Source organism: Paramacrobiotus metropolitanus, unplaced genomic scaffold, assembly GCF_019649055.1.
Source record: "Paramacrobiotus metropolitanus isolate TYO unplaced genomic scaffold, Prichtersi_v1.0 Parri_scaffold0000151, whole genome shotgun sequence".
Taxonomy (NCBI): Eukaryota; Metazoa; Tardigrada; class Eutardigrada; order Parachela; family Macrobiotidae; genus Paramacrobiotus; species Paramacrobiotus metropolitanus.
In genome coordinates this window covers 43,715-54,148 of record NW_026570371.1, presented here as the reverse complement: position 1 = coordinate 54,148, position 10,434 = coordinate 43,715, and the positions used below count along the sequence as shown (strand labels likewise).

Genomic DNA, 10,434 nt, shown 5'->3' with positions numbered 1-10,434 from the left:
CTTGTGCAAGGCAGCCAACTCGCCTAGCACAGTATCCAGAACCGCATCTCCATCCTTGCTGCATCTCCAAGGGCGGCTGCTCGCTCGCCTGGTGTGACTAGGCTGATGTTTAACCATACAGTCAAAATCACTATCCACATTGACCTGTATGACATCAAACTCTTCTTCTATCAGATTGGTGCGCCGTGCACCATCCCTCTGTTGCTCTTTCTCCTTCGGGTCGGCGCGACAGGCCCTGGCAATGTGGCCATACCTGCCACAGTTGCCACACCGCAGATCTTTTGCCCAACATTCGGCCTTGCGGTGGTCGCGCTCTCCGCATCCGTAACATCCGCCTCCGTTATATAGTCACCGCGGCGTGTCTTCTTCGTCTCCCGGGCGAGCTCGTACAGCTCGCAAATTTCCAAGCACTCCTCCAGCTTGGTGCGGCATTTATTAGATATCAGGTGTAGTCTGGTGTTTTCGCTCGCCAGCCCATTGGTGAATGCGGCCATCATGTTTTGCTCCAACACCGTCGCCGAAAACCCCACCACCGTGGCCTTTCGACGTAATCTGTTTGAGACCTCAAGGAGCGTCTCTCCAGGTTCCTGCTTAATCCTAAAGTATAACGCCCACTCCGTCTCCTTCAGCGTTTTCTTCACAAACGTTTGCTCCAGCTTATCCGCCAGCTGGCCACCGGTGAAATCGTCCGGACTGCCAGGCAGGCACATGGAAATAAGGATTTCCAGCGCCTCCACACCTAAGGCGTCCAACAGTACCGCTTTCTGCTCGGCCGTGTCCGTGACCTTGTGCAGATCCACGTAGTTCTTATATCGAAACTGCCAGGATCGCCAGGTCATCGCGGCTGGCTCAAACCTCATCAATCCACCAATGTCCTCCTTCCTTCCTCCCGACGGCACGGCTGCACTACTTCCAAAAGGCTTGACCACACTGTTCGTAGACACCTTTTCTCTCTAAACGGCAATGAGCTCGATTCCTCACGCCAGATTGTCACGTCCTCATAAAGTCCTTTTATTCACTTCGCTCTTCACAGTCATACTGGCAGCTTACGCTGCTGCTGTTCACACGTTGCTATGTCACATCATCACAAAATCAATATAAATCGACTGGCCCCAGCTGTTGTCGTAAAATGTTCTATTCGTCAACTTTTGAGCCAATTGTGCGCCTCTGCGCTGATCCTGGTCTGTCAGCTCAGTGACGGTTTCATTGACGACCTGTAACGAAACAACGACATACAGTAACCAGTACAAGGTACCGGGTATTTGCGTTGATGGAAAACATTAATTTGCCTGGCGTGTTACCTGTGAAACTGCCGTCACTGTCAGATAACTACCAACGAACAACGTATATGCCTGTTTAAACATACAGTACTGCCGTTGAAAAGTCACAAGATTAGCCCACAGAAATCATGCTGTTACCAGGTCGGCGTTTGTTTCCCTGTACGTAAAATTGTAGTCCCGTTGGGCTCGCTCACGCAGTGCATTGTCGAAGCGTGTTTTCGTGGCGCTGTCGTACTCGTGCGTATCGGGATACAGAACGAGTACGGACTGGAAAGCTTGAAAGGCGGCTTTATATAGGGGGCAAAACTAAGCTGTTCCACGGTTCCCCTGTATTGCTGCCGTCACCCGCCTGGAGTGTGACGTTACGGCAGTACATATGGTTAAATCTGGCGCGGTACATAAGCGCCATGTTTAGCCACAACGTAAAACTCCAGCCGGGTGACGGCAGCAATACAGGGGAACCGTGGAACACGTTTAGTTTTGCCCCCTATATAGATATGGATTAGGCTTCGGTTACTGTACGTAAATACCGATTCAACACATGTCGAAAAGTAGAATGCGCATACTGCACATTACCAATAAAAGGAAAATACCTATACCTCATCTTCGTTGTCATTGCGACGCCAGTGAATGTTGCCACGAAGGTTGTTTTGAATTGTTATGTACACCTGTAAGTAAGCTACACCATTAATTGGTAAGGGCGTAAAGCGAAACAAATAAATTAATGTACGAAAAAGGCAGCGCTTACATATTCCCCATTGGTCATATTTTTGGAATGCGCGGCGAGCTAAAACAAACCCTGAACATTGAGGAGTAGGTACATACTGTAATATCATAAGATACAGACTGTACATAGCATAATGTGGACGTCTTGATACCATGAAATCCCGTAAACATGGCATGAATCCATAATACACCACAACTGCAAGCAAGAAATTTTTAACGGCTGAATACTACTGAGTACTGCCTCGGTCGCTAGTTGATAACAGGAGAACCTACTTCGACTGACTTTCGCTATATCATCCAAAACTTCCGCGAATTTCGCCGCCGAACAGTTGTTGGCCTTGGCTACAACGTTTCGCATAGCCGCCACAACAATGTGTTTTTGCTGTTGCATATCGCTAATAAACACCGACGCTAATACCGGATAAAAGGGGACATCGGGGTTCTGGTCCACTACAATGGAGATGGTCGTCCAGTTGTAACGATTCAGAAGATCCGTTACCAGTTCAGAGCAGAGAGATGTTTGCAGGTAATTGGTGGCCAGCCAAGTTGGATAAGATTGCCGATCACGAATCCTAGAACTGGCCGCTACCCTGCAAATAAGGCAGGGAAAGATGGCATTGGAAAAGAAATGAATTAAACAAAATGCCGACGTCAGTTCCAGCGGGCAAACGATATGAACAAAATCTTTCTTTTCTGTGCAGTGCCTTACTGATTTTGTACATAACTACCATTTGAGTACTTTTGCACAAGTATTAACTAAATTGATCTACAATTTTACAGGTAGCAAAATCATAATTATTACAATAACAAAATTTGTTCCATACGTATAAAGTCAGTGGTTTTGTAATTTAGTTACGAAAACATGTTACGTTGTAGGATTATATTAAGTTTTCTAAGATGACAGTAATTTAATGCTAAGCAAATGCTCAGATCAGCAAAATCTTTTTGTGTTTGGAGCAACACATCCAAGCTGGAAGTTTAATGATGTGTTAGCCTCATAACACGTCATAGCACATTTACATTATCGTGCATTATACATGATTTTTCTACCTTAATTTCGATAATCGACGTTCAGTTTCCTTTCGGGCACGCCAGCATACTCATCCTATGATTTGTTGTTAATTTTGTTCGCTGATTAATTGATAGCTGGCACGCTTTTTGCCTCGTCACCCCGACGGGCATCGGTTACACACAGAAGTTGGCCGTTCCTATTTATTATTACCGTAAAAAAGACTGAAACTTACGTGGATATCCACAAGGTATTCCACTCGGAGAAGAAATATGGCAAGTCGGTGTTCTCAACACAAGCTACACAGCACATTCCTCGTGTAACTTTCTTCTGTATTCTGAATATAACGCAAAATTAACTAAATGTCCTCACCCGGGATAAGGTAAATCGTTAGATTACTAGCATTCCTTCTCCGGTAATGCCATTCGGAAACCAAGTTAACAGCAATGTCGTTTAAATCCCCACAAGTCGGCCGCAAGAGATCGTATAGCAGGCGTAGCTTTAAACGCATTGTGCGATTGTATCGGCGTTGTGCCTCATCCACCGCTAACGAGATAGCCGATCCCACGTACGCTAACGAAGCGAAACTGGTAACGGCGAAGCCGACCAGGACTAAACTGACATTGAGAAGTGCGTTATCATTGACCAAATTGTCCGTTACTGACAGCGTTGCCATAATTTTAGCGAAAAAATGTCGTTTCCACCGGGTTGGTTCCTCAAAATTATATTTATTAAGAAAGACACCCTAACGACCTTCATAAGGATGCGGTAAGAAAGGAAAACCAGCACCAACACAGCGGCTCGATGCAGATAATAGCTGGGTGGCACACAGAAACCAGAAATTATTTCTCTGCGCTTTGTAATTGATTTCGCCTACGTCGGATGCCATTTTCACAAGCAGCTCGTGGAGTGCACAAATATTCTCATCGTAATACATACTTGATACTGAGAAATTTATAGTGTGCATTAGTACTTAATATAATTTCACTGTTTTGCAGTAATCCCTATCCGAATGCCGTCGGCCGAGCATTCTGTAGGCGGATGCACGTGCGATGCAATAACCCTGACAAACACTTTAATCTCTTCGACACTGTAATGGAAATAATTTCGCAGTAGCGTTCCAAACAGTTACCTGTTACTTCCTTATAATTTAGCTGGAAGGAACACAGAAAAAGTTAAAAACCCTTCTCGTAATACCCGCCCGGCCGTCCCAAAAGTTAATACGTACTCAAAAGTCAAGACATCAAGATTTGGTAAATAATTTTTATATTAATTTTCCTTAGTAGTTGTATTTATTGTTATTCGCGGAAAATCGGCCGAATCCATGATTCCCGGTACGCCGACCATCCGACATCCAGTACGAATTCTGGCCCAGCGTGGCATATGTCTGCTGGCTGCTTTGGTAGCTATTGGTGTTAGTGTACGCATTTCCGGTCAGCCTTGCATTCCCGTAAATTCCTCCGTTTCCGGTGTTGCCGTATGGCGAAGCCGGCTGAGCGGAATTCCAATTACCGTTCTGGTTATTTGGCATGCCTGTCAAAACAATACGAGTAGTAAAAAAACTTCAACATCCATGCTGAAAAAAATTCCCTCTCCGCCAGAATTTATCTTTAATGCGCACCCAGGTAATTCTGTGTTCATACAATGCGTACGGTTGCAACAGAGCGCGACACGTATACCGCAGAAAAACGGTTTTCAGGAGAACTGACAGAAACGGTTTTGTCACGTGATTAATGTGCGCGCCGGGCTTGCCTTCGAGCATTGTCCTAAATCCGATAATGGCAACCGCACTTTGTGGTTGCCATTACACAAATTAGGACCAACGTCAGAAAATGGTAAAATTTTGCTGATTAACGTGATATTTTACCTATACAGGGACAACTCGAAGACGGGATTCTTCTGAAAAGGGATTTTTTTGTATTATGTGGTCCGGGTCAGAATAGTTCGGAGATTTCGACTACGTAATCAAGTTTTTCTCTGCAACACGACTTCACTGACACGCAACAAAAAGGTATTCCTCAAAAACATATAAGCACCGTCGATAAGCACACCTTGCATTCCATAATTCTGGTAGCCGGACTGCGAGCCAGGATACTGTTGTCCATAACCCCCATTTTGTCCGTTATAATTCGAATTTTGTGGCACACCATAGTTGTTGGAGTTTGCCCCATACTGAGAGTTGCCGCTTGGCCAGTTCGTCCCGCTATTAGACTGGTCGGTATTTGAACCGGACTGAAACATGTTTGGGTCTTGACCATTCCCACCAAGCTGGTTTTGGCCCGGCTGGAACTGGTTTCCATTTCCTTCCCCGAAAGCGCCGGTATTCATATCGCCAGCTTCCGATTGGTCCGGCATATTGCCGTCCGACTCTCCGCCATCCGGTGGCAGTGTGTATAGTTCGGGTGTGTAGTTATTCGGGTTGCTAGTGTGGCCGGAACCGGACGGGTACCCGGTTTCCGTGATGGCCGAGATCGGGCAGTGGATCTCGCATGGGCATTGCGATAAACATCGCACGCCGAGTTCTGATATCCAAACAAGTTAAAGTGAATGGTAAACATATTTAAGTGGCGTCTGTGAGCAGTTTTACCGGTGTTCTTCGCAATTGTTTGCATTAATTCTGCCACATCAACCGATACGCTTGATCCGTTGGATAAACAGGCTTGCGTAACGCGAGTGATGGATGGGGCGCGTTTCCGACGGCGGGGATCTTCTGCTGATTCGGCGGATGAGTCAGGGACGGTTTGGTCGGTGGATGTCTGGTCGAAATTATTGCTGGAACTACAAGGTCGCAGTCCCATGTCTGCAGGTGCAAAAAAACCCCAGCTCTCACATTTTGTTTCGTCATTTTTAAGATATAAATCTAAATAGAATTATGTTGTCCGAATTCCATATATAACCATATGATTGTTGCATTTATGATAGCTTCTGCTCTAAGATTTCGTAAATAAAACACCCGTTACCCAAAATTTACTTGAAGGCACTCAGGATGCTGGTCAACACGAAAAGAAATTCCCTACGCTATTGCACATGTAAATTTTTTATGCTAAAAAAATTTATTCCACAAAAACAAACAGGAAAGCGCATTAAAAAATTAAAACAACTGCAGACAGTCTATTTATAGCAAAATACAGTTCGGATAAGAATGATTCGTGTGCTGTCGTTGCCCTAGAATTCTTATGAATGATCTTCTTTTAAAATTCATACAGCGGAGCTATCTACAGTAATGCGGCAAACGATGAAATATGTGTTCAGAATGAATGCTGAACAGTGTCTTGCTGTACTTACTCTGACTGGAAAATAATTTATTGGCCACATCGCATAGATCGGTCAGCGTTTCGCCGGTATTGCTGCAATAATCGTTGCCGCTGTCCATGGGAAAGCCCGATTGGCCGAAACCGGACACTGGGCTGACGATATTCTGGCAGTTGCAGTTTGGCGGTTGCTGTGCACCACCCACAGCGGTATTGCCGGAAAAGCCATTATCAGGCTGTTGCCCTTGACCTTCGTCGCGTAAAATAATCTGTCCGCGAACGCTTAAAATCCCTACGGCACGACCATAACGCACTTAACGATTTAGTAAAAAAACCTAACGTGTCCGCTTAACTTTTCGAAATTTTACCGCGTTATCATTCAACTTACCGGCCAAAATCCAAACAAATTCCGGAGCGGAACGCATATTACTCTGTGTTTTTTTTCTATTTTTTCAACTCTTCAGAAAATCGAAATTCGCAAGACAGAAAACTGTGTTTCGTATTTTGATATAGAAATTGTGAGCAGTTTTATCAGAGGGAAGATTAGTGTAAGGCTTGTTTGCCCACCGATGATCAATGCCACCGGATGCCATATTTGTAGCGGACAGTCAATGTCAACACACGTATAAGTACAGACGACTGCTTACTCGGCTTTGTGTAGATTGGAATCTTACAATATTTGCCCATATTCCGGTCACGATTTGTTTTTGTACCTTGCATGCGTACTGATCGCCGTAACGAGGCAGTATATTGTTTTCCAACACATTTTGCTTTCTGCTTCCGAAATGCCATAAGTTCATAACCGCGATGGTTCTGGCACCAAGCAAGTAAAGCAGTAAATCTAATGGTACATTTTTTGCAAAGCAATTAAGCATTAAGCGCAGCGGGCGAAAAGTTTGTCGGGTGTGCCGAAAATGCGTTGTGCAGATAAATTAAGTTTTTTTAGAACATCATCATAGGTGGACCAGGGTATTGGCTGAAGTCCGGTGGGCACTGAAGAGTGCAGGGGCAGGCGGTCTTGCAGCGAATTCCGATTGCTAAAGAAGACAAGTAAATAACGCATCATTTGCAGTACGCACTAACAAAATACATATAAATAAAAATTACTAAAAAAAGTGGAAAAATGAAATAAATTATTAATATTTTGGGAATAAAAGAGGTAGGGATACAAGTCGTGCCGTTGGAAAAAAAATGAAGTCAATAAACTGTGAAAAAGGAACTCATCCAATGCGCATGAATCGCCACCAATAACTTCCAACAAGGAAATGGCTATTTGCGCAATATGTGCTAAAAATCATCATAACGTTAGTGCATTGTACAAGTACAGCGTGATACTTACAAGGATTCTGCTGCAGAAACTGGTCGATGGCCTGCATGGTGTTATTCATGGTAACATTGTTGGTTAGGCACACGGCTTTACTGAAGTTCATCATCCCACCCATGCCACCCATCATCCCGCCCCGCATACCGCCCATGCCAGCGGGAGGTGGGCCGTTCATGCCTTGTCCGCCGTTCATGCCAGCTATGGGTGAATTTGTCAGAATGATGTAAACAGTGCTGTGATCGTTACATGCGCGTTGCTGTTTCGTGAGATTTACCGGGCGGCGGACCCATCATAAAGCCTTGGTTCCCGCTGTTGAAGCCTGTTGATGATAATATGTTTAGGCCTAACAGACCCATACGACCGCAGTATAAAAATTTTTTTACGATTCCTACCTTGATTTGCGCTGAACTGGCTGCTCTGCATTCCATTGAAACCTACCAAAAAATTATTTATCGAGCTGCGGGAAAGGCTCATGAAGTGGCGTTCAAAACTACGGATACTGGGTGACAAAAATTTGTTAGTCACTTGCAATACAAATAAGTTTTTTTCGGTCTGCTTTTTTAAAAATCGTAGTACGACTTCTACCTGGATTGCCGAATTGTCCTCCTTGCATGCCGAATTGTCCTCCTTGCATCCCGTTAAATCCTGCGCATACGAGAGATTTTGGGTGCCAGGTTGTAGAATACTGTATCACATAAATTTTGTGCCCGCAGATGTAGTTTTATGATAAATAATACCTTGTCCAGTTGTTTGGTATTGCTGACCGAATCCTGACTGCTGGAACGCTCCGCTCGAGGTCGGCATTGGGAACCCGGAAGCGGAAAAGTTCATACTGCCGCCCATCATTGGACCAGGAAAAACTGCAAATCATAAATAAACGAAAAATAAATAAACGCATTCAGTAAAAAATTATTTTTTTAATACGGTATTTTGGGCCAGCCAAAAGGTCATGAAAAAGTGAAACTAAGATCATTTAAACAGTCTGCTTACCTCCTTGGTTAGACGAATTAAAGAACTGACATGGTCGGAATCCCAGATCTGAGCGGCAAAACATACATCAATTAAACGTAATGCTCCCATTGGGCGTGGTCAAGAATATTACTCTGGTTGGTGGCTCCGGCATTAATCAAATCGCACATGCTGGTGAAATTCCGGTTCTGATTGGTGCAGATCGGCGGTGGACTGGGCATGGCGAAATTCTGCCCGTTATTGTTCTGCGAGGTCATCCACGATGGCATCTGGCAGTTGCAGTTGGGCGGTGACGTCGAAGGCCGGGGAGTGGTGTTGGTCTGGCTCAGACAGCCGCCAGCTATGCAATACGTCGATATATCGATTAACGATAACCAGTATCGACGGAATGCGGTAAAATCTGAGATACTGATCGCCAGTGTCCAGCAATAAACGTTATAGCGTAATAAAAAGCAAAACAATAAACACAGCTTTTTTATATAAAGTAAAGTCAAAATATGCTAGCAAAGCCATATATGCCATCAATTTAACGTTTTGCTAAACTGTACATGCACTTACAGTATACATTACGCCATATGTCTTACAAACTTAGCTTTTTTGTAGCTTTTAGTGCTTACAAACGAATTTATTGTGGCATCATGCATGTATGATTTAATAAATACCGATCACTATTTTATTTTTTCAAGGAAGGAAAATGCATTGCCAAATAGCAGTAACAGATGTGAGGCAAGAAACAAACGAAATTTATTTAACGTAATTTTATTATAGTTAGATCCACTAGGAATTCGTATAACCACAGCGCTGAATAACTGTACTAATTACAGATACCGTAGTACGCAAGCAAATGCAAAAATTTAAAAAATATGGAAATTTAGAGTATATTGCCTGTTTTTAGAAATTGTATTATTGTCGTTAGCAGTATAAAATCTAAAAAGAAAACCAGCCAAAGCCTATTTTCAACAATAAGGGCGAACAGACGTTATTTTACGGATTATGAGAATCATATAATAATAGTAAACTGTAAAGTCTTACCGGCCAAAAGCAGTACAACCGCGGAAATTGCGAACATTTTTATTGGATAAAAATTAGCAGTTACTATTTTCTAGTAATCTATGGCGCCCGACTAAGCAGAATGGAATGTGTGTAAAAATATATGTAAAATGATGCGCACCTCCCGACGACACCAGCATTTGTACGAAGAATTTCGTCCCGCTTATAAAGCTGTTTGCCGCTTCCATCAAAACGATATCACTTCTAACAATACCGCAGTGTCACGCCGTTGTTGATACACCGACACAATAAGCAACCGGCGAAATTTGCTTACCGTAAGACATTCTTATTTACCCGGCACAAAAGAAACATCAAGGCAATTTGCTCGCTTTACAGTCAAACCGTTGTATCCCCATACCGGCTTCCATTGTGACATCACATGGCCAAAATCAGCTGTGTATGTTAACTGTACAGATATTGCTGGAGATGCGTGTTTACTTGTCTGAATAAACTTGACAAGATCAAAACGAGGGTGGCAGCGTTGGCGCGTCATAACGCGCCCAGATTGCGGGGAATTTCAGGCGGGGTAGTCCGAAAAAATCCGGCAAGTTTCAGCGACAACGAACGTGTTAGCATTGTGTTCTACTGTTCGTACTCCGCCGAAGCTCGCCAAATAATTTCCGAAGTTAATTGTGAAGAGCACTCCCATAAAAATTAATCATAAGTATTTTAATCCAACTTTACCGGATTTTACTGCATTTGTTAAGAAAAACATAGAGCAAAGAAGCGGTGCTGCAAACATGACCCAGCAAACAAATGTTTTCCCGGTTGCACGATCGTAAAGAAGTCCACAATTGACTCCTTAAGTCGGCACACACACATGAT

General features: G+C 43.7%; 2 protein-coding genes across 2 annotated transcripts; both read right to left on the bottom strand.

Annotated features, from left to right (window-relative positions):
• Nucleotides 1–4,082: 4,082 nt before the first annotated feature.
• LOC129599643 (probable serine/threonine-protein kinase clkA) lies at nt 4,083–6,824 on the bottom strand. The gene is made up of 5 exons (XM_055497933.1): nt 6,655–6,824; nt 6,301–6,558; nt 5,603–5,815; nt 5,067–5,537; nt 4,083–4,548 (listed from the first exon to the last, which is right to left on the bottom strand). Exons 1-5 carry the CDS (start codon nt 6,689–6,691, stop codon nt 4,295–4,297), a joined length of 1,233 nt encoding a protein of 410 aa, XP_055353908.1. The 5' UTR covers nt 6,692–6,824; the 3' UTR covers nt 4,083–4,294.
• Nucleotides 6,825–7,016: 192 nt separating this feature from the next.
• Nucleotides 7,017–9,762, bottom strand: LOC129599636 (keratin, type I cytoskeletal 9-like). Its single transcript, XM_055497927.1, has 9 exons — nt 9,592–9,762; nt 8,693–8,899; nt 8,581–8,628; nt 8,328–8,450; nt 8,176–8,235; nt 7,983–8,024; nt 7,865–7,909; nt 7,606–7,788; nt 7,017–7,303 (listed from the first exon to the last, which is right to left on the bottom strand). Exons 1-9 carry the CDS (start codon nt 9,626–9,628, stop codon nt 7,209–7,211), a joined length of 840 nt encoding a protein of 279 aa, XP_055353902.1. The 5' UTR covers nt 9,629–9,762; the 3' UTR covers nt 7,017–7,208.
• Nucleotides 9,763–10,434: the final 672 nt, after the last annotated feature.